This window comes from Dipodomys spectabilis, unplaced genomic scaffold (assembly GCF_019054845.1).
Source record: "Dipodomys spectabilis isolate Male_0828 unplaced genomic scaffold, ASM1905484v1 ptg000273l, whole genome shotgun sequence".
NCBI classification, from domain to species: domain Eukaryota; kingdom Metazoa; phylum Chordata; class Mammalia; order Rodentia; family Heteromyidae; genus Dipodomys; species Dipodomys spectabilis.
In genome coordinates this window covers 2,783,162-2,807,334 of record NW_024870950.1, presented here as the reverse complement: position 1 = coordinate 2,807,334, position 24,173 = coordinate 2,783,162, and the positions used below count along the sequence as shown (strand labels likewise).

The 24,173-nt window shown below is 45.2% G+C and overlaps 1 protein-coding gene across 1 annotated transcript in view; it reads right to left on the bottom strand.

Moving 5' to 3' along the window:
* The window catches only part of Adamts18 (ADAM metallopeptidase with thrombospondin type 1 motif 18), a 97,621-nt gene that overhangs the window by 2,766 nt on the left and 70,682 nt on the right, over positions 1 to 24,173 (bottom strand). Inside the window, exons 17-21 of the mRNA XM_042700843.1 lie at positions 6,313 to 6,454; positions 5,145 to 5,271; positions 2,477 to 2,684; positions 1,597 to 1,779; positions 352 to 555 (exon numbers count right to left, since the gene is read on the bottom strand). Of these exons, the coding sequence (XP_042556777.1) occupies positions 352 to 555; positions 1,597 to 1,779; positions 2,477 to 2,684; positions 5,145 to 5,271; positions 6,313 to 6,454 (864 nt within the window). The remainder of the gene's footprint in view (positions 1 to 351; positions 556 to 1,596; positions 1,780 to 2,476; positions 2,685 to 5,144; positions 5,272 to 6,312; positions 6,455 to 24,173) is intronic.

Here is a 24,173-nt window from a genome sequence, read left to right as displayed (position 1 = left end):
TTTCCAAATTGGTGACTTTTTGAGCAGAATGTGCTTGCTACGAGGTGCTTGCTTTATACAGTACCTCTTTTACCAAAAAAAAATAGAATTATTCATATGAAAAGCAAAAACAAAAATAGTCATCCACCAGGGGTTACGATCTCAATGCTGTAGACGTGAAAACTTAAGGTCAACAGATCCCACAGCCTGCCTACAGTCACACGGGCAGTACGACTGGCTGAAGAAGAGAATAGTTATTCCTGTTCCTTACGTTTGGAGAATCACCGAGGAGCCAAGAACAAGGTCTGGCAGACTGCCTCCATCTTTTCCCCCACCTCTCCTCAACGTTAACCTCAATCTGCAGGTGCCTACTTGTTGCCATGGTGACGAATACCAGGCCGCAGCCACGCTGTACACTGGGCAGGCTCGTCGGTTGCAGGCTTCTTCCATGTCCAGGTTTGGTTTCTTCATATGCCGGCATCTCCTCTCTGGGAACACGACCAGTTTCCCCTGCAAGGTCTTCTCGCTGCATTTCAGGTCTCTCTTCCTCACACCCAAACCACAGGTGGTGGAACACTGGGAGCGGAGAAAACAGGTGTCAGGAGCACACGGCTCCACGGTACATCTGTCAAACAGGTGTGCTTCAAGATGTCAGCCACACACACGGATGACCATTGGCCGCTCCCTTGTAAAGATGGGAGCCAGGCTCCCCTAAAGTCAATACCTACAGTAAGTACAGATTTCAAACACAGTAAGTCTGCCTAGGTAGTCTGTTGCCTTTTAAAGAAAATGAATGAGAGAGAGACATGGCCAGGTGCTAACCACCCCCTGGCCCCGTGTGTCTCATTGAGGGCCATATGGAATGGATCTGTGCTGGCCAGAGAGAAGTTCCTCCTCCTTTGTCCCTCACCTGTTCCCCTATTGTTTCTTGGTAAATTCTTTTTCTCAGCATCTCAGTTCCTCAATTGCAGAGACCTGGCTGGTCACTGTGTACACCTGGCCGTCGTGAATTCCAGCCAGCCGTGGATGTGAAGGCCTCCTCCCTCTCTCCTAGCCTCCTGGACACCGGAAGCTACACAGCTACCGCTTTAAGAACTCAAAGGGCTTCTCCGGACACCTGAAACACTCCCGTCTTCATTCCTGCACCACGCACCTTAGGACCTGCCCTTGCCTGCGTCATCCAGTTCCCTTGCTCTTAAAGTGAAAGACTGGCCGGCCAGGCTGATGCTACTTCTCATTGACAGTGTGCATGCTTCCTCAGTGCTGCCAGAACCCTTTTCTAGCCCCCTCTCCTAATAGCTTGTGATGTAACTCGAGGGTCACGTCTGAGTTTTCTCAGAGCACGCAGCCCTCTGCCAGGACCCCCTTCTCCCAGCCCCGCTGTGTGTGAGGCTGCTGCAGCTCATGGCTCAGGCTTGCTGGAGAACCCCTCCTGCCCACGATTCTCCCTGTAATCCGTTTCTGGTCAGCCAGGAACTCTCTTATCACTCTGCGTGTCTTGTTTTGGGGGGAAGGAAGCGCAGTGGGTAGGGCCCCATGTGTGCAGAAGAACGGAGCCCCGTGAGTCTGAAGGGAGACGGGTTAAGCAAAGCCCAGCAGTGCCCCCACAGCATGTACCTCACTCCACGAAGAGGCCACCCACTGGAGCCGGTTGTTTTTGGGGCACCGTCCCAGCACGCAGCCCTCCTGCGCCTCGGGCCTGGGGCTGCCGGAGCACCGGCTCTCAGGGAGTGACTCCGCAGAGGAGCCTTTGCACAAGAGCTCACGCCTCCTCACGCCTCGTCCGCAGGTCTTGGAACACTTGAGAAGAGGGGGAGGAAAGGAAAGACAAAGCAAAACATGCAAATTCAGATGAATAGCATCTGGGCCAATGCTGGAGGCCATTATTAAGGAATTGTTCGCAGAATTATTGTTCACCACTTGAGCAAAATTGCCAATAATTGCACCAGGATAGAGGACCCAATCCACCGTCAGCCCTCACGGCAGCCTTCTGATGGTTGTAACAAGCTGTGTCACCCTAAGGCTGGCGCACCCTAACTCTCCAGCTGTGCTCATGGGGGCGGGGCAGAGGATTTCTCAGCATAGCATCCATCATAGAGACTGGGAGACTGAGTGGTGAGTGGCAGGTGGTTCTATGCCTCTGCCAATTACAGGGCAATACGCCTTACCAGGAACTTGTCAGAGATGCTAATTTGCCATTCGGATCTCCATTTTGTTTCTTTTTTGACCAGGCCCGGCCATGGAAACAACAGTCAAATATCCCTTTTCTGCTTCATTCTTTGAATTTTTATTTTTATTTTTGGGAGAATTCGGGAGCCAGAGCTATGTACCAGTTCCTTGCCCAGCTATACTCCCTAGACAAGCCCCATTCACGTGTGGAACGATTCTAAAGGACCCCTAGTCCTTGAGGTGCACAAGAACCACAAGAACTGCAGCCAGGCCAACAACTCATTCTCAGGAAGCTGTCAACAACCGATGCCAACGCTCTGCACGTTACCTGTGACCAGGGCCCCGGGCTCCATTCTGGAGGGCATTCGTGGCTATTGCAGACTTGGACCTGCGTGGGTGTGCTCACTGGGCAGAGGGAGTGTAGCACCGCCTCCTCCTCCTCCTGGAAAGGACGCTTCTGCACACATTGGATCTTCCTGCTCTGCTGGCCCCCCGCGCATGACTTGCTGCACACGCTCCATTCTCCTGGCATCCAACTTTCAGGGGAAAACAGCAGGGCTTTTCAAATGAAGGCAAGACTTCTGGGTGGTCACTTCTAAAGCAGTTGCTATGGGGCGTGAGTCCTCTGATGGAAACGTTGGGTCTATTTTATAACCAGAGAGGCCCACGTGTGCTCACTGTTGTTCTATAGGCCGATGTGGCCCAGATACATGGAAGTGTAGTTCACCACAATGCAGTTCTAGGACAAACAAACACGTTCCTGCCTCCTCTGGGGGTAGGAGACTCATTTCATTCAGCCAAATGTACTGAGAACCTCACTGTGGGACCAGCATGTCCCTACACCCCAGGGTTAGAATAATGAATGGGGCCACGTTCTTTCCCCAAACTTGTCAACCAAACAGTGGAGAGTCGGATGCATGGACTATGAAATACACTGTTTTTTGACCAGTGCTGCAACTGGGATGAACACATAGTAAACAGGACAATCATGAGGTGAATGGAAGAGGCTGGTGTGGAGAAGAGGTGGGTGTTTATAGGAGAGTGGAGTCTGTCTGCAGAAAGTCTCACAGACAGCATTTCTAGAAGTAGTTGGGCAATTCCCAACTGGTTTCCTGGAGAGTCTGACAATTTGCTGATGGAATTAGAGATCTAATCCCAGGTTATCTATTTAAAGATTGCCCTACCAATTCTTTTTTTCATTACCATCTGAGTCATGGAAGATACTTGAATGCTCATCAATGGAAACCATCTTTCTCTCTGGGTCCTGGGGCTTGAATTCTGGGCCTGGGCACTGTCCCTGAGCCTCTTTGTGCTCAAGCCTAGTGCTCTACCACTTGAGTCACAGCACCAGTTCTGGCTTTTTCCGGGTGTTTTTTGGTGAGATAAAGAGTCTCATGGACTTTTTTGTCCTGCTTGTCCTTGAACTATGATCCTCAGATCTCAGCCTCCTGAGTAGCTAGGATCATAGATGTGAGCCACAGCTTCAGTAACCACTTTTGATTAACTGAAGTTGTATAGTAGGTAAAATATAGCATAAAGAGATACATTAGAAGAGATACGTTTGAATCCTAGTAACAATGTCTAAGATTGATCTTTGATTATAAATACGTTTTTTTCTTCTGGTACTGGGGCTTGAACTCAGGGCCTGGGATGTCCCCTAGCTTTTCTACTCAAGCTGATACTCTACCACTTGATAGCTCTACTTCCAGGATATTTTGTGTGTGGTGTGTTTGTGTGTGTGTGTGTGTGTGTGGTGTATGTGTGTGTGTGTGTGTGTGTGTGTGTGTGTGTGTTAATTAGACATAATCTTATCATTTGGGAAAATAAAGGCAAATCAGTAAATGTGTTTAGTCACACCTTTTTAAGTCTGTCACCTCCCTAGTCTTATACTTTTTTCTTCTATTTCCCCCACATGCCTGATATGTAAAATTTAAAAACCTTTAGTGTAGAGAATTGAGCACATGAGTTCTAGAACTATGTGTGTTCTTTAAAAAAAATACATGATCCATATTATTGAACAAAACCCTCAATATCACAGATTAATTCCTTATGGTTTTATAATTATTTTTATCTCATAACAAGATGTAAAGAAGATATACTACAAAATTACTAGCATCAATACTTTTCTATAAAAATGGTACCTTTTGCTGGGTGCCAGTGGCTCACACCTGTAATACTAGCTACTCAGGAGGCTTTGATCTGAGGACTGCAGTTCAAAGCCAGCCCCAGCAGGAAAGTCCCATGAGTCTTACTCCAATTAACCACTAAAAAGCCAGAAGTGGAGTTGGGGCTCAAGTGATAGAAATGCCAGCCTTGAGCAAAAAAGCTCAGGGACAGCATCCAGGCCATGAATTCCATCACCAGGACCAGCACACACACACAAAGAGAAAGGGAGTTTTTGACTTTTGTAGGATCATCTCATCTCTTCTTTAAATGAAAACTGTGTAATAAGATCACATTGTCATAAACAAAATACTACTTCTTAAGATGATCTGAAACACTCATGGATGCATGGATGTCTAGTTATAGAAATATATTTGGCAGAAGATAAATCGCTCAAGTGAATCAAGTTGGCTGGGAAGATACTTCAAATTAGTGTTCAAACAATGGAGTGGCTAAAATCGATCCAAGAACAAACCCACTGAGCTCCCCACAGGGACCATCAGCAGTGGGGCGTCTCCACTCAGCTTTCACCTCTTTTTATTTTGTGTCTTGCTACTGTGTAATTTGCATTTGGGGTTTCATGGTCTGCACAGTATTATGATTTTTAAATTCTTGGACAACTGACATGAAAGTTAAGCATACAACCACATGCAAATTAAACTAATATGAGATTGTGTTATTTAAATAGCTCTTTGGTTCAATTCCAGGAAGAGGAGTCTCTGTTGAGAGTTGGATAAAAGAAGTCTTGACAGTGACTGCACATTACTCTCCACCACCATTACCAGGACATTTGGGTAAAAACACAAAGAGAAAGATGTTTCCAGATGACTTACTAGGCCGGGCAGGAGAAAGCATTACATATTTTGGGCTCAGTTGCTGGTTTGGTTCTTCCATTGCAGAATGAGGAATTGACTTGAGTACTTTGATCACGTAGGCAAATGGCCTTCACACTTACGTAACCTAGAAAGATGGCAGGAGTGACAAAGTGAACATTATTAGGTAATTCAATCTTCTTTTCAATTTTTGCTTTGGATTTACCAGTGTTCTGATACTCCACTTGACAGATGGAATCTATATATTTTGTAAAGATACTTCCTTCTGATCCAGCTGCAACTAATTTGAGTACTAGTTATCCCTGAGATAATAGAGTTTATATTTTAATAATACTAATGTATAGATTCTTAGTGCTCAAGTGGATTCTAGGAACACAGGGATAACTATAACTTTCTTAAAAAAAAACCAAGGCAACCATAGTTTTGTCTCTTAGTTTGGGCACCTATAGATGGACCTTAAAGACATAAGAATTTCTTCATCATCTTTGATTTGTCTCTGATCCTGATTCTCTTAGAATCTTAGATCTCATTTTGCTTTGTGGGATAGTCTAAGTAGGAAGACCCACCCACTACCAATAGGTGGTCTAAGTAACAGGAAACAGAGGGCCAGTCTCCAGTCTATCCATTCATCCATGCATGCATCCACCCATCCATCCACCTATCCACCCACCCATCCATTCACCTATCCATCTGTTGATCTATCCATCTACCTACCCATCCATCTACTCACTCATCCACCCATCCATCCACATATCCATCCACTCACCCACCCACCCATTCATCCACCCACCCATTCATCCACCCACCCACTCATACCAATCCATCCATTCATCCAATCTACGTATATGAGCTCTGTATAGAGACATAAAAAGAGAATAAACTCACAGAACTTATATTGTCATAAATAAGTGTATTTTATATTGCTTCCCTAAGTTCCAAGCGTGAACTTTGGAGCCTTGGTTGTGGTTGACTTGATCCTTTTAGGATCCCTTTCTTTCTACATAGGAAAATTCTCAAGTAGTATAATATTTGCTTTTTATGGAAATAGGTCTTATGAGGGGCCATCCTTGGGTGGCTTTTTTAACCTTGTTTGTTTAACCTACAGTATTAAAGAGACCTGGGGTGAAAGAAGAGACAGCCTCAGAAGAGGAACCAGGACATCACCCACCTCCACCGCAGGAGACAGAGCACTCGGAGAGCACAGCGCTCCAGGCGTGATGGGGTTTCTTTGTTGCTGGCGGGGTTCCATTCAGGGCCTTGGGAAGGGCATACTTCCAGGCTATCCCTGGATTTTTGCCTTGCATCAGTATCTGGAAAGTGAGCGATAACCATGAGAGATCATCCCTCAGGTCAGACAGACCCTGGAATCACAGAAATCTCGCTAAACATTTTGAAGATATTTGCATGTCATTTTGACCTTCAAGTCAGTTCACTTATTGCTCCCAAGTTTGTTTTATGGTGACTTAAAGTGTTGCCACATCTTTTAAATCATGTCAAGAAACGTACTCATTGCCTTACTCATGTAACTGTAATCCCTCTGTACAGCATCTGTACAATAAAATAAAATTAAAAAATAATCATCAGAAATAAACCAAAAAAAGTGTACCTCCATAACGTAAAAATTGTGACGTAGAAAAATGCTAAAAACCAAAATCCAATTTGATATTTGCATAGGATCTCAATGCTGGGTATTAATAAAGAAAATGGGAGGAAGTTATTATTTTCGGGTCTCAACTTAGATTTGAGAGCCTTGTATCACACACACACACACACACACACACACACACACACACACACACGCATGCTCCTGCGCGTACACACACCCACACACATGCTCCCGAGCGTGCACACACACTCATACAGGCACTGCAACTAGTGAATCCACATGGATCTATTTCGTGGTGTGTACTGAACCACAACTTTTTAAATGTAGCACACAGGTAGCACCCATCACTACCACTGCCCCCTCCAAAACAAACCAAAACAAAACCACGGGACACTTACTGAGAGTTACCTCTTATCAACTCCAGAATCAAAATGGGTTTCCAATAGACTTTCCAGAGAAAATTAGTCTAAAAGGAACGCGTGCATTATCAATGGCCTTATCTGATCACATAAGAAAAAAAATGTAGCTGATTCTTAAAAATACAAGGGTTCTAGAAAACTCCAATATCAAAAGGTCTAATGATTGAGGTAAGATAATCTTTTCATTGGACACTTTCCAGTGTCATCCACTCTGCTGGCTTTTTCTGTTCTTATCTCAAAATATTCCTCCAACAACTTTTGAAGCAGCTGACTACTCACTGAAATAAAATGAGAGAGAAGATCATACAAGGAAGGTCACGCCTATAATCCTAGCTATTCATGAGGCTGAGGTCTGAAGATCATGTGTATGCCCCAGCATACACACACACACACACACACACACAAGATCATGCTTACCTGAAACTTCTAACACCTCTAAACTTCTATTACCTTTTTTATATGTGGGTAGACATTCTCTTCTAAATTCCCTCTTTTCTTAACTCCTCATTTTACGTACTTTTAAGCTCAATATAAATAACATGAATATAAATAACTTGTCTTCTCCTACCCCATGATTCCTGTGGAAACTCTTTACCACCAGAACTTGGCATCTGTGCTCCAATGAAAGGCTACTGCTGGTTAAAAATAGAGAAGGCCTGGCCATATCTCTGTCTGGGAGATCCCACCTCAATTAGTGTTGGAGAGTGGCAGCTGTCCACAGACCTTCTCCAGGTCAGACTGCACTTTAGGGTGTCACAAATGGTTTCCACTTTGCTATTAGTTTAAACATATCCAGAAATATTCCAAGTCTTTAAAACAATTTTTGGTAGGTCTGGGGTCTGCATTCATGGCTCATCCTAGACAGGCAGTCTACCACTAAGACACAACCCATGCTCACTTTTAAAAATCTTTTAAAATCTATCTTAAAGGATGCTGGTGACTCATGCCTAAAATCCTAGCTACTTAGGAGGCTAGGATCTGAGGATTGTGGTTCAAAGCCAGCCTGGACAGGAAAGTCTGTGAGGTCTCATGCCCATTAACCACCAAAAAAAAAAAAAAAAGCCAGAAGTAGAGCTGTGGATTGAATGGTAGAGAATTAGCCTTGAGCATAAAAGCCCAGGGACAGTGCCCAGGCCCTGAGTTCTAGCCCCAGTACTGCCACAAAAATATTTATTTATTTATTTATTTTGTCAATCATGGGGCTTGAACTCAGGACCCAGGCACTGTCCCTGAGCCCTTTTGCTCCAGGCTAGTGCTCTACCACTTTGAGCTACAGCGCCACTTCCAGTTTCCTGGCAGTTAGATGGAGATAAGAGTCTCACAGACTTTCCTTCCCAGGCTGGCTTCTAAGGGGATCCTCAGATCTTGGCCTCCTGAGTACCTAGAGTTACAGTCATGAGCCACTGGTGCTTCACTTGAAAATGTTTGTTTGTTTTTGCTAGGATATCATTACTTAGGCTGAGTCTGAGCCACATCCACCCTCCTGCCCAGGTTTCTTGTCTGGGATTAGAGGCACCAGACACTGCACGCAGCTTGACTGAGGTGGAATCAAGCCTCAGATGCGATCCGCCTCATTCACTGCCTCCTACGTAGCTGGGATTATAGGCATGAGCCATCACACCAAGCTTCATCTACCTCTTAACATTCCATGGTATAGATGTCACTTTGCAACAATACATACTTTGCTAACTCCCTGAATAAAAATGTGGATAGGTAGACCTCTATTCTTCCCACATCCTTTACAGCAATCCAAATCCAATCTAACAGGAAAAACCATTACAAATGAATAAATGTCATGTTCTTATCAGTTGCCAAAGGTAAACCTTTCCTAAAACTGAAGTCCCAAGTGTCTTTGAAGTCTGAGGGTCTCTCTAGTCTTTGTTTCTCCTACTTCTGTGGCTAAGCCATACAGCCGTTCTGGGAATCCTGTAACAAAGCTTGCATGGGTTTTTTAAAAGAAGTTTTATGCTTTCCTCATTTGGCATTTCTGAAGCCTTTCTTTTAATGTCTTCACATGGTCTGAAATAAATACAGATACTTTAGAGTTGTATCCACAATCCAAACAGAATGGTGAGGGCAGTTTTGCACAGAAGAGAGGGTACTCTGACTCGATTTCTCCTTCACTCCGAGCAGCATCTGCAATGCAGTACTTTGGGTTGCTGTCTTCTCAGTTCAATAGAAATGCAGATGGCTTCCAGGGGAAGTAATCAAGCAGGGTACAACGCTGATGTGGGAGAAATGGACTAGAGATGGAGTGAGTGACGGCAGCAGCCCTGGAGGGGACACGAGGCTGTGCTGTCAGGACCCGCACCCCACATCTGCCAGATTTAGACAGAGACGATCAAAGGAGACACTTCCTCATGTCTCTCTGCTTCCCAGCACCATTCCATTCTCACCATGCAAACCCCAGCCTGACTTCCTCTGCCACAGAAGAATAGACTTTTAAGGCAAATGTAGAGGAAATACCAAAGGATGTTAGTTGTTGGCCTTCGAGCTCCACAGGCTCATGTTCTGGTGACTTCAGGCTGGTGTAGCAGACCTTTGGGTGGGCGCTCACTATATTCTGTTTTCATTTCTCACATCTATTTCAGACCTGACAGTGCACATGGCTGGTGGTTTCACTGCACAGCATGGGAAAATAAATATTGCTATGAAGACTAAGATGGGTTGAAGAGAAATGTCCATTACTACTAATTAAAAAGAATCAAGATGTCATTCTCCCCAGTCCTCTATTCAAACCAACCATCAGAAAAATGATTGATGCTATCAACAAGAAGAGACTTAAGTAATCTTCCAGGGCCAAACCTACCTCTGAGCCTATATCCATAGATTCCTTTTTGCCCCATTCCTCTTCTGTCCCCTCCTACCCCCTCCCTTCCTTTCCTGGATATCCTGGCCTGGCCTCTAAGGCCACCTCCCTCATCCTGTGCCCAGCTCCGCCTTCCCCCAGATGCTTGATTACGTCTCTGCTCTGTTTGCCTCCTCTCCCCTAGCTGACTGAGATTTCTCTATGTAGGGGATCAGATGGTATTAGAGCTCTCAAGATTTATCTCAGTTCCACACGGCCCTCCAACTCATGTGCCATTTCTCCATTGCCCTTCACAGCAACTGCCGCCGCAGCAACAAATCCGTGGAAAGTTCCTCTCTTCCCCTTTCTCCTCACCCACTTGTGGTCCTCTGCCAGTCAGATGCTCCTCCCTGGGATCACCTTCCCCATCACCGAAACAAAAGCGAAACATCCTCAGAAACGCAAAGATCTGACCAGCACGGCATGGAATCTGTACAAGCAATGAGGGGGTTGACTGGTGGTGGTGCCTCACACCTATAATCCCAGCTACTTGGAAGGCAGAGATTGGGAGGATTCATGTTTGAGGTCAGCCCAGGCACCCATGCCCCACCCCACCCCCAAGACAGGGGGAAAAATGTCCTAAGACCCCATCCAATGAACAAACAAAAAGCTAGGTATGGGGTTCACGCAATCATCTCTTATTACACAGGGGGATCACAGTCCAAGGCAACCTGAGGAATAATCCTGAGACCCTATCTGAAAAAATGACAGGAGCAAAAATGACTAAGGGTATGACACAGAGGTAGAGCACCTGCCCATCAAGTGCAAGGTCCTGAATTCATACCCTCATGGCCACACACACAAAAAAGCAAAAATGAAACCAATCTCTTCCCTATTTGTAAGGCAATTAGTAATTTATGTATCCAGCAAGAAGCAAAATGACACTCTTTACTGTAAGTGTTCGCAGAAATATAAAATCTTACATTAGTAAGTCATAAAACCCAGAGCAACTGCACGTGTGTGTTCTATTATGGTTTTATAAGCCAGGGATCTAGAGAGCCTAGTGTTATTTATGTCTTGAACATGCCAGTAGTTCCAGGCAAGGCACAAGTGAATAAAGGCACCCCAACTTTACAAAATCAAATGACTCAAGGCTTGACTCGAATGTCTACACAGCTATAAATCCACGTGCAAAGTTGTAAGTAGAATCCTGGAGACTGAGAATTCTTGTCCGTATCACACAGCAGTAGGCTGACAAGACAATTATGTGCTAAAAAGATGAAAGGTGAGTGTATGCTCATTCTAATTACTATAGGTTATAATACCCTATTTTCTACTTCTCCAAGATAAATGAGTAAATGAGTGCTCTCTCTGCCCTTGCTTTTATGCTGCATTGAGGAAGATGATAAAAGAGCATAGAACACTAGCACTACCTTGCTCCTTGCTATAGGGTGCTTAACACAGTCATCCCTTAACAGTGGATAGTGGATGCAGCAAAGGAAATCACTATGGTTCTCTCTTGTTTTGAAGGGGGAAAAAAAGAAAGACAAGAAAGAAAGCAAGGAAGACTGAATTCTGGCAAGGAAATCAATTTCTATCTCCAGGAAATGGCCACATGATTTGCGGTCCCCATACAAAATGAAAACTCAAGGTTACTTGTTTAAAGGGGAAAAAATTATTAAGAATTTAGCACAGCACTGAAACAAACATCGACTCTTCTGAGCCCAGGGTCCACGTGAACTCTGGAGGTACCACGGTCCTGAAACCAGATCTGCCCAAACCACCACCTAGGATTTTCCCACTTAGGTCAGTTTGAAGACCCAACTTGAACATTGTCCAAGTCTAAATGACACTGTGGTGTAACAGAGCTTTGCCCTGTCCTTCGATATGGGTGGAAATGATCACTCCCAATTTGACAGGCTCGTGTATATCCAAATAGAAGAAGGAAGATATGGCCATCACCATCCTCTTCCTCACAGACAACAGCTGGGCCTTGGAGAGATGTACAAACAACCACATAGCTAAGAGTGTGGCTTCTTTCAACAAAGGAGAATATATCTCAGACAATCCATGATTTCAAAACAATAACACCTATCATTGGCATCTATTTGTGTGTGTGTGTGTGTGTGTGTGTGTGTGTGTGCGTGTCAGTACTGGGCTTAAACTTGGGACTTGGGCACGGGACATTAGCTTTTTCTCTCAAGGCTAGTGCTCTACCACTTGCACCCCAGTTCCATTTCCAACTTCTGTCTGGTTAGCTGGAGAGAAGAGTCTCATCGACTTTCCTGCCTGGGCTGGCTTCAAACTGGGATCCTCAAATCTCAGCCTCCTGAGTAGCTAGGATTATAGGCATGAGCCATCCAGTGTCCAACATCACATCCACTTTGAAGCCTTTTCAGTGACCTTGTCAAGAGTCCGCCATTGCTTTTCTTGGCCCTGGTGGGGAACACTAACACCCCCACCTCCTAGACACGCCCAGTCATGGCGGGCCATCTCTTGATGCCACTTCTGAGCCACCCCATGCAGCCCACTAGGCTATGGAACCAAGCTGCTCAACGCACAAAGTTGGAAAGCTCGCCAGTGTTTCTGTCTACTTAACTGGATTGAGTCCAGGGAGCTTTCCAGCCAACTGGCACCAGGTCTTTCCTTTACAGCTGGCAAGCAAAGCCCTAAAGTACTTCCAGACCCTCAGAACTCCTTCATGTCCACCTTTAACACGCGAGCCACCTGAGTGCAGACACCACACTCGGAAGCCCAGAGCGCTGGGTGGGGGGGAGGGTTCACAGAATAAAATTTACAGCTTCTTAAATGGGGAAGCCACAGTGGGAATCTACCACGTGCACTCTGAAGCAGGGGAGAGGCTGCTCCTGCCCGGGGACTCGGAAGTGAAAGCAAAGAACACATGCAGTGATTGGGGGAAAATCTTTTTTTTTTCTTTTACTTCTACTTTTGTTATGGTTAACCCTTTAAATGCTTCCCACTGGCTTTGGTTTATTATTAGTACTGTTGCTGTCATTGTTATTATTGGTTATTTTTTTAAATACATTTTTTATTGTGAAAATACCATACAGAGGGGTTACAATCACAGGAGCATGGCAATGAGTACATTTCTTATCAAGCACTGTTGCCTCCTCCTTTGTTTTTCCCCTCCCTTCCCTTCCTTCCCATTTCCACAACTACAATCCTTCCTCCCCACCCCGCCTAAATTGTAAAGTTTGTTTTTCGACATAGCATCTTGTACATTTCATTGTTGAAATGGGTCAACCTGTATCCCTATTTTATTGGTTATTATTGAAGGTCCTTTTTGACAAACAAAAATTAAAGAAGTTGTCCTCATTTTCCCATGGAAATCTGCTATGGTTTTAAAAGACTGGCTTTCTATTTACTGAACTTGGTTCTTATCATCTATAATGTATTTGCTTGCTTTAAAAAAAAGAAGAGCAGGGCTGGGATGTAGCTCAGTGACAAAGCACTTGCCTAGCAAGTGCAATGTCCTGGGTTCGATCCCCAGTACCAAAAAAGAAAAGACAAAAAATACAGTTAAAAAAAAAACCCAAACAAAAAAAAAAGAAGCGCATTCTGGGCCAGGCACAGAGGCCCATATCCTAGTTACTTGGGAGGCAGAGATTGGGGGATTATAGTTAGAGGCCAGCCTGGACATAAAAGTATCCCAGACTCCCTCCTACAGGTGGGAGGCACAATAGCATTATGCTTGCTATCCTGGGTTATGGGGGAGCACAAAAGGGTGGGGGTTGGGCACTGGGGTGGTGGTGATGTCACTGCATTTAAATGCATGATCTCATTTAAAATTGGTAGCCACATTATGCGAAGGTGCTACTAACATTCAAAAATGCAGAAGAGTCACCCAGTACCCAGGTGATACAGATGGTGAGAGGTGAACTCAGCTCTGTGATATTGAGTGACTGTAAATCTGAACACTATGTCTCTCAGTTCACAGTCTCGAATGCTCTAAAATGAGGTCTAGGATTACGATCTAAAATGTGAAAAAAAACAGGGCAGAAGAGATAGCTCAGCAGTAGAGAACCTGCTTATTAGCAAGTACAAGACCCTGAGTTCAAATCCCAGACTACCAAAGAAGAAAAACAACAGTATTAACTGCTGAAAATATTCTACACTGGGATCAGCAGCACATTCAAATATTTATTTTGTGACGTGGGGTCAGAACTGAGAACTCTCCTGTCTTGACCTTACGGGCTAATATCTAACTTAAGCCTCTATGATTCTTAAATCATGTTGGTCCATTTTCCTATACATCCCTACACATTCCTAATGCTTTCTTTCATTGCTCTTTGAGCAACAGGGATGCAGTACCCTTCTTTGGTGGATCCTTGCTTGCTGAATCTTCAATGGCACCGCACGTGCCGTAAGCTTCAGAGGAGCAGGGCCTTGGCATAGGTTGGTGGTTTGGCAAGTTGGCAATGCAAACACTGGGATGGTTTCCTCTCCCTTCTCCTTTGCTTCCAAGCTTGATGAGCAGCGCTAGCTCCCCTCATGGCTGACGTGAGTGCAGGAGTCTGATGTGCAAGTGATGCTCACAAGGAGACGATGCTCACATAGAGACGATGCTCACAAGGAGACAATGCTCACAAGGAGCCGATGCTCACAAGGAGACAATGCTCACAAGGAGCCGATGCTCACAAGGAGATGATGCTCACAAGGAGACGATGCTCACAAGGAGACAATGCTCACAAGGAGACGATGCTCACAAGGAGACGATGCTCACAAGGAGACGATGCTCACAAGGAGACAATGCTCACAAGGAGACGATGCTCACATGGAGATGATGCTCACAAGGAGACGATGCTCACATGGAGATGATGCTCACATGGAGACGATGCTCACATGGAGACGATGCTCACAAGGAGACGATGCTCACATGGAGACGATGCTCACATGGAGACGATGCTCACATGGAGACGATGCTCACATGAAGACGATGCTCACAAGGAGATGATGCTCACAAGGAGACGATGCTCACATGAAGACGATGCTCACAAGGAGACAATGCTCACATGGAGACGATGCTCACATGGAGACGATGCTCACATGGAGACGATGCTCACAAGGAGACGATGCTCACAAGGAGACGATGCTCACAAGGAGACAATGCTCACAAGGAGACGATGCTCACATGGAGATGATGCTCACAAGGAGACGATGCTCACATGGAGATGATGCTCACATGGAGACGATGCTCACATGGAGACGATGCTCACAAGGAGACGATGCTCACATGGAGACGATGCTCACATGGAGACGATGCTCACATGGAGACGATGCTCACATGAAGACGATGCTCACAAGGAGATGATGCTCACAAGGAGACGATGCTCACATGAAGACGATGCTCACAAGGAGACAATGCTCACATGGAGACGATGCTCACATGGAGACGATGCTCACATGGAGACGATGCTCACATGGAGACGATGCTCACATGGAGACGATGCTCACAAGGAGACGATGCTCACAAGAAGCCGATGCTCACAAGGAGACGATGCTCACAAGGAGACGATGCTCACATGGAGACGATGCTCACATGGAGACAATGCTCACAAGGAGACGATGCTCACAAGGAGACGATGCTCACAAGGAGACAAAGCTCACATGGAGACGATGCTCACAAGGAGACGATGCTCACAAGGAGACAAAGCTCACAAGGAGATGCTCACATGGAGACGATACTCACAAGGAGACAATGCTCACATGGAGACGATGCTCACAAGGAGACAAAGCTCACAAGGAGACAATGCTCACATGGAGACGATGCTCACATGGAGACGATGCTCACATGGAGACGATGCTCACAAGGAGACGATGCTCACATGGAGACGATGCTCACATGGAGACGATGCTCACATGGAGACGATGCTCACATGGAGACGATGCTCACATGGAGACGATGCTCACATGGAGACGATGCTCACAAGGAGACGATGCTCACATGGAGACGATGCTCACAAGGAGACGATGCTCACGAGGAGACGATGCTCACGAGGAGACGATGCTCACGAGGAGACAAAGCTCACAAGGAGATGCTCACATGGAGACGATACTCACAAGGAGACAATGCTCACATGGAGACGATGCTCACAAGGAGACAAAGCTCACAAGGAGACAATGCTCACATGGAGACGATGCTCACATGGAGACGATGCTCACATGGAGACGATGCTCACAAGGAGACGATGCTCACATGGAGACGATGCTCACATGGAGACGATGCTCACATGGAGACGATGCTCACATGGAGACGATGCTCACAAGGAGACGATGCTCACATGGAGACGATGCTCACATGGAGACGATGCTCACAAGGAGACGATGCTCACAAGGAGACGATGCTCACAAGGAGACGATGCTCACATGGAGACGATGCTCACATGGAGACGATGCTCACATGGAGACGATGCTCACATGGAGACGATGCTCACAAGGAGACGATGCTCACAAGGAGACGATGCTCACAAGGAGACGATGCTCACATGGAGATGATGCTCACATGGAGACAATGCTCACATGGAGATGCTCACATGGAGACGATGCTCACAAGGAGACGATGCTCACAAGGAGACGATGCTCACAAGGAGACCCAGAGAGGCAAAAGTTCAAAGGCAAGCTTCTGAGGTGTGGGCTGAGGCACCAAATCTCCCCCGTGACACTCACTCAACTCCTCTACATTCTTCCGAGTTGAGGGGAAGAGAAATAAATAGTACTCCCCAAAGCGATCCCAGAAGTATTTGCTCTGAATTCACCAGAGGCCTCCACTTCAAACAGCACATGGTGACTTCCAGAAAAATGATGTGCCATTGGGCAAAGTGCCGGGAAGCCAGCCTCTTCAGGCTGAGTTTGAGGTCATCTGTTCCAAATTAATTCTCCACCTCTTCCTGGCCTTTTGTACTCCGTGTCTTCACTGTGTCCCCTCCCCGGCACTCTGATTTTATCTCGAGGAATATCTTCTCCCATTCCAGACCTGTTACCCAGGGGAGGACTCTGCCGGCGGGGCCCAGGGAAGCAGCTGAGCGGGAGGTAATTAATAGTCGCTCATGTCACTCACTCGCTGTCATCTCATTGATCACCATGCCTGGTCCACCTGGCCTGTCCCCCCCGCCAACCCCATCATCTCCTCTTGCCAAAAGAGTACAGGAAGTTGTTTATTATAGTAATTTTCTTTAGATGTCTTTTCCTGTCTTGGAACTAGCCTGGGGTTAATCTATTTCTCACTTACTGTCATGACTAAAGCAACAGTGAGTTTCCAACCGCAAGATTAGCCTGCGTGTGCTGTGCCTGAGGGATGGACACTCAAATATCCTCCCTTGCCCCTCGAAGACAAGAAAAAAAACAGAGGTATGTATATCCTTAACATAAAAAAGAGTTGTTCATGTGTTTGAAAGACTTTGTTAAGTTAAAAAAAGCAGTGCTGTAATAATACAGATGATCATATTTCAATGACAGAAGAGTCGTCTGTGTTATCATGCTCTGTGTATCAGACGGCGCTGAAGTCACCTGGAACTCTCACCGCAAATTGCTTTGCTTCTCTTCCAACTACTACACGGTTTGATAGGCTATGACTCACTCTTTGTTGTAGTGTGTGTGTGTGTGTGTGTGTGTGTGTGTGTGTGTGTGTGTGTCTGTGTGTGTGTGACAGAAAGACAGACAAAGAAAACTGAGTACAGAAGAAAGTAAAGGGCTAGGGATGGATGCCAACACTATGCAAGGCCTTGGGTTCAACTGATGGGAGAGAGAGGAGAGGAAAGAAGGAAGGGAAGGAGGGAAGAAAGAGGAAGAACTGAACTAATCACAAAGTAAAGGAATTTGTGTTGTGATTTTTTATTGCCAAGGCTTCCTAAAATTGTATGTGGAATAAGACTTTTCCATGTTGCTTAAACAATGAAGCCAGAGACGCCGAATCACCTGTATCCAGAGCTGGAGGTGTAGCCCAAGTAGTAGAGTGCCTACCTAGCCAGTGCAAACCTCAGTCATGAAAAAAACCTGCCTACATCTAGCCAAATGCCGGTGCTTCACATCTATAGGCACAGTCACTTGGGAGATGGAGACCAAGAGGATCATGGTTCAGTGCTAGCACAGGTGAAAATACGAGAACTTGTCTCAACTAATAGCTGGCCACAGTGGTATACCTCTGTCATCCCAATGCACAGGAAGTGTGGGTAGATGACAGTGGTCCAAACCTATCCAAGCATATTCACTATAAGAAGAAAAACAGAATCAAAAAGGGCAGAGGACGTAGCTCAAGACGTTGAGTAGGGCTGGGAAGGTGGCTCAGTGGTAGAGCACTTGCCTTGCATGCCTGAGGCCCTGGGTTCGATTCCTCAGCACCACATAAGCAAAAAGTGGTAGAGCACTAGCCTTGAGCTGAAGAGCTGAGGGACAGCGCCCAGGCCCAGAGTTCAGGCCCCACGACCATACCCAAAAAAAAAGACGTTGAGTAGTGCCCACCTGGCAAGTGCAAGGCCCAAATTCAAACTCCAGTATCACCCCAAATTACCTACATCTAAATGTTAAAAAAAAAGAAAAACATATTCCCAAAGGCCAGCACAAATGCCTGCATCAGATGAAGAAGGCCATGTGCAAATTCCAATTCTGATTCTCCATTTTCACATTTCTACCACTTCACAATTTAATTCTTCTACCACCACCCCCTCCTCATACATAAACAGACTAAACGTAGCTATTTCAGGGGTGCAGATGAACACAGATTTAAGCTATTCTTTTCATTCCCCAAACCCAACCAGATAATGCCTCATCCCCTAGACACTATCGAAATATAAGCTCACTTTAACAATCTGTCAGATGACTAATAAGTTCATGAGTTCAATGAGCAATGTTTTAGTCTTTATGCCAGACCCGTGTTGTAGAGAATGCATTGAAATAAATGGAAATTATCTGCTTATATAAAACCCATATCGGTTATGATCTCAGAAAACATATGACTGCCAAAATAGCCTTTCTTTCCTTGGGGGCTGTGCATATGACTACTTCTCTCCTTTGGGGGTAATGCAGAAACATTAGTCATTTGAATGTGTATCGTTTTCAAAACAGAAATGTGATTGATGGACTTAAATACAGCCTACACACTTACGGCCGAAGATGATCATACAAATGCTTTATTACCCCTAGGAATCTTTCTGGACCATTGAGGAAATCAACCAGCCAGCACTGTTTAAGTGGACATCCACCTGCTGCAAAATGTGGAAACAGCCAGAGAAAAAAGTTCCAAAGAGAATACTGCCTGTAGTACGAGTCTGCACTGTAGAACTGGATTGGCTCATGACTTAGTGATAAAAGGGAAGGTCTGTTTCCCATTTACTTTCAACTCTGAGCTCCCCACGAAGACGTCGTGTAAAATCTCTGACATATAAAAATAACCAGAAGCAGAAGATACTTTTGTTTGGTGTCAGTCCAGGCACTTATTTCTTGGGGTTAATGGACAAAAGTCAATTACTCCCAAGGTTGTATTACTCTGCCTTATACTACGAAATTCCAGAAATCAATGGAAAGATCTAGTAAGCCTGCTATCCATGGGAAACAGTTCCCTGTTTTGGATTTTGATGAGTCTTTGGCAACTTCCCAAGTGTAAATGATTCACACCCTGGGCCCAGGAACCTCCTCAGGGAGCACACAGATCCCTCAAGTTCCTCTGGGGAAATGAAATCCCACAAGGGTTTCTCTTAGAAAGAAGACCAGACTCGTTAAATGAACAAAGGAATTTTATCATTGGCTTTCATTCCCACTATAATCCTATTAATTAATTAGTTTATTTAGTGCTCAATGTACAATGTTCTAGATACCATGCCAGCTGTAGAAACTGTGAGGAACTGTGTAGAAACTGTCATTTGACGACACACGGTTTCTGGTGTTCTGACAGTGTTTGGGGACAGGGCTCTAGGACAGAGTGGAAGTCACTAATTCACCCTGAAGAATTTTTTTCCAAATGGAGAAGTCAAGGTGAGGGCAATTTAAGCAATTTGTTCAAAGTCACATAGTAAGGATTAACTGGCATCACCAGCTAGCTCTCTGTCTAATCCATTATGACACTAAGGAGAATGGGATCCATGCACCCAAACTCATTCTTTACATTCTTAAAACACCCGAGAGCACAAATTTCTGGTGTCCTGATTTCTACCTATAAAGAGATCACTGGAGATTCCTCTAGCACAAGACTTGTATCAAACAGATACCTAGGCAAAGTTTAATTTGTTGTCATCAGACAGCCAATGAAGAGAAGAAAAAAAATTACTTGGATTGCAGCCTACTATGTACCACAAGTTCATATATGAAGATGGGAATTAGCTGAGATATGAAGAGGAAAAAAATGGAATACATCACAGAATGACCCTGAGGTGTGTTGACACCATAGCCTTGCTCTGGAATTTTACGCAATCATAAGAATTTAGGAACATGCAGCGATTTTCAACAGCCAAAAGGGAAAATGCTTTTGTTGAGAGATGATACTTCCAGGGGAAAGAGCTGCATGCTTCATTTTGGTAGGCTCACACACTCTACTCCAGCATCCCACAGGATTATAAAATACATTCAACATTTTTATATTGGAGTGAACATATTTCTGGCTCCCAAAGTATTCATTTTCGTTCAGTTCATACTTGTTGTGTAGAGAAGCATATGAACTTTATTTAACTTCCTATAAAGACTTAAACTATGGATCACTTGGAGATTAAGATATACTCTAGTTTTGGAAAAAATGTAATTTATTATTTATTGTAATTTCGAGGTTTTTTTTTTTAAGTAACGGTGTACTATCAATTTTGGAAAGATATAAGCATGTGATTAAAACCGACCAGAAATCTGATGCTGTTCTCTTGAAAACAGTAATTTAAATACTAAACTCACATTCTTTAAAAAAAAAAATAGGCATAATAGTAGGTTGCTGGATTTGACTATTTTTTAACCTTGGAACACAGTTGTGATTTTCTTCGTGGTACTGGGGCTTGGATTCAGAGCCAGGACTCCAGCCAGTACTTTTGCTTTTAGTTTGTTTTTCATCTAGGACCTCATGGTGACTTTGCCCTAGCTAGCCTTGAACCATGATTCTTCCGTTTCTGCCTCTCTGGTAGCTGGGATTTCAGGCATGTTCTACCACCACACAAATTGATTTGCAACTTTTTTTTGCGGGGGGGTCTGGTCATGGGGCCTGAACTCTGGGCCTGGGCACTGTCCCTCAGCTCTTCAGCTCAAGGCTAGCGCTCTACCACTTGAGCCACAGCGCCACTTCTGGCTTTTTTCTTTTTGCTTATGTGGTGCTGAGGAATGGAACCCAGGGCCTCAGGCATGCAAGGCACGCACTCTACCACTGAGCCACCTTCCCAGCCCCGATTTGCAACTTTTGAATGAACTCTTAACTTCATCCCAGAAAGCATGTCCAAGGCTGAGCATGGTGGCCCATGCCTCCCACCCCATTCCCAACTGCAAAGGGAAGCATAAGTAGAAGGATAGAGGTCCATCCTTACAGAAAATAAGACTGACTTCACTCTACCAGGATGAAACCATCATTTTGTATTGCTGTAGATACTGCTATAGTTCTGCTCTCCTTACATATAGTTAAAAACCTATTTTAAAGCAAGCTATGAATGTCCAAATAGCACATTTCTCCTAACCGATTCACTGTTGTTCTTCAAGGAACTGTCTGCATTTACAAAGGGACAGATTGAGGTCCTAGGTCTATTTTAGAGACTCCATCCTGAACCAAGGTCAAGCTTTCATTTCTCAAAACTTGCTGCTAAAAAAATTAAGAAATCATAAATTAATTAATTAAACTAGTTTATGCTTGGGTTAAACGGATGATTAAATCCATTCATTCATGTCAGGGTTAAATTATGCAGCTGAACAAGACACATTGCTGCACTTAGCTGAACCAAAGCACAAGACTATGTTGGTGCAAAGCTGGAATGACACCCTTGTATGCCAGAACAATGTTCGTTGACCACAAATCTGGTCAGTGCAGACAACAAGGGGAACTTTCTGGTTTTCACTTCTGCTTTGCATCTGCCTCCTAAGTAGCTAGGACTGTAGGCATGGGTCACCCGTGCCTGGCTGAAAATTGCTTTAAAAAAAATTACACATCTGAACCAAAACACCTTGCAAAAAAAGACAGAGGACATGGCACACTGTAAGCATCACAGGGGAAAACAGTATGTCCCTCCCTCAGCACCAAGAAGGGCACCAAGAAGGGCCAAGAATCTGAGATCAGTTAGTCGATATACCTAAGACAGAAAGGAGACAAAGACCACCCAACGAGCTTCAGAGAGCAGTTCCCTTCAGGTGTGATTTTGAGATCGGCCTCCTGCTTCCACAGACTTATGCTGGTGTTGAACAAAACAGGTGGACAGGTTCTGTCTACATGAATTCCTACCCGGCAGTGACGTCGCCAGCGTTGACTGTCCTCACGGCTCTTTGTTCCCCTCTCCTGTGCTTATTTCTGTCCTTCCTACTGAATAGCACAGCTGCTCCATGCCCAGAAACACTGTGCTGTCTCTCCTCAGTGGCTGAGTTTCCAGCATCTTCAGTGTTAGGCAAAAAGGGAAGGATTCGAGTGTAAACCTCAATCCTGACACTTACAGCTGACACCCCTTTAAGGCTCAACGTTTTTTGTCATCTGGAGCATCGAACTTAGGAACATAATCCCTGCACAGAGGGACCTCCGGGTCTCAGTACAGCGCAGTCTCAATCACGATGCTAACAGCGGCTGTATCACTCATACGTTTGCTTGACCAGGGCAGAGAAGAGCAGTGTGACTGGGCTGAATGCAGACTTCATGGTTCTGGAGGGAGAAGATTTGGACCCTAGGTCTCCTTGGCTTGTTCTTGACTGTATACATTAGGGAAGTCTTTTAACTTTCCTTCATATTCCCTACTTTTCTGGCCAGACAGTGAGGTAAGTGCTGGGAAGGCCATCAGATTAAAGGCTTGGTCCTTGGCCTAGGTGGCTATTAGGAGATGGTAGATGTGGAGCCTAGTGGGAGGAAAGGAGTCACTGCAGCTATGTTGGGATCCTGGACCCTCCTTGTCCTTCCTCTTTCCCCGACTTTCACTTCCTAGCTTCCATGAGGTGAGCAGCTCCCTCTACCATGAGACCCTGCCAGGACCTGCTGCCTCAGCCCTGCCAGGGCCTGCTGCCTCAACCCTGCCAGGACCTGCTCAACCCTGCCAGGACCTGCTGCCTCAGCCCTGCCAGGGCCTGCTGCCTAACCACCGGCCCCAGGGCCCCAGAGTCAACAAATCCGCATCAGAACCTCCAAAACCGAGTCCAACAAAAAATAAAAACTTGCTTCTCTATATAAGTGGCTTGTCTCAGGCTCTGTTTATTTTTGTTCTGGCAGCACCAGGGATTGAACTCAGGACCCTGCACTTCCAGACAAGTGCTCTTCCACGTGAACTGCATCTGCCAAGTCCTGGCGCTCTGTTACAGTCATGGAGGAGTGATGGACAGGATGCCTTTTCCACTGCTCACTTCACAGGTAAGAAACCAAAGTTCAAAGTGAGAAAGTGCAAGCCTTGCTTTGTACGCTTTTGGGGAACATGGTCATTGTCCCCTCAGAAAACACTGGAGCACATCACTGGCCCATGACTGCAAAGCCATTAAACTCAAGGAAGAGAGAGTTCTGAGGCACAACGTGAAGGAGATGCACATCTGATAGCAATCTTACACAGCCATTTGGAGATGTGTGCAGCTGTGTTTATTTCTGACATTATTATCCATTCATGTGTGTTTTCCTTTTGTGTCTCTTCTTACCTCTGGGGAACCTATAGCCTATAAAATCATTGTGGTTTTGCAAGACTACCACTCTGCTGATATTCAAGCGTTTCCTCTAGGATATAATTCTGCCTCCTGGGCCAGCTATGACAGGAGTAGTTGGCTCTTCAAATGAGACAGAGACAAACTGGAATAATCGAATAAGCATCCTTCCTTCACACAAGCCGAGCATAATGGAGAAGAATCAATGTGAAAATCAATGTGAGATCAATGTACACTCTTGGAGGCCTTCTGTCCTCTTCCTAAAAACGGAGCTGCCTTCTCCCTGAGGGATGAGGGATGGAAGTGTAGTTCAACTGAGTGAGCAATTGCCTCACAAGTGCAAAGCACTGAGTTAAACCTCTGTAATTATCCGGGCACTAGTGGCTCACACCTATAATCCTAGTAGTAAGGAGACTGAGATCTGA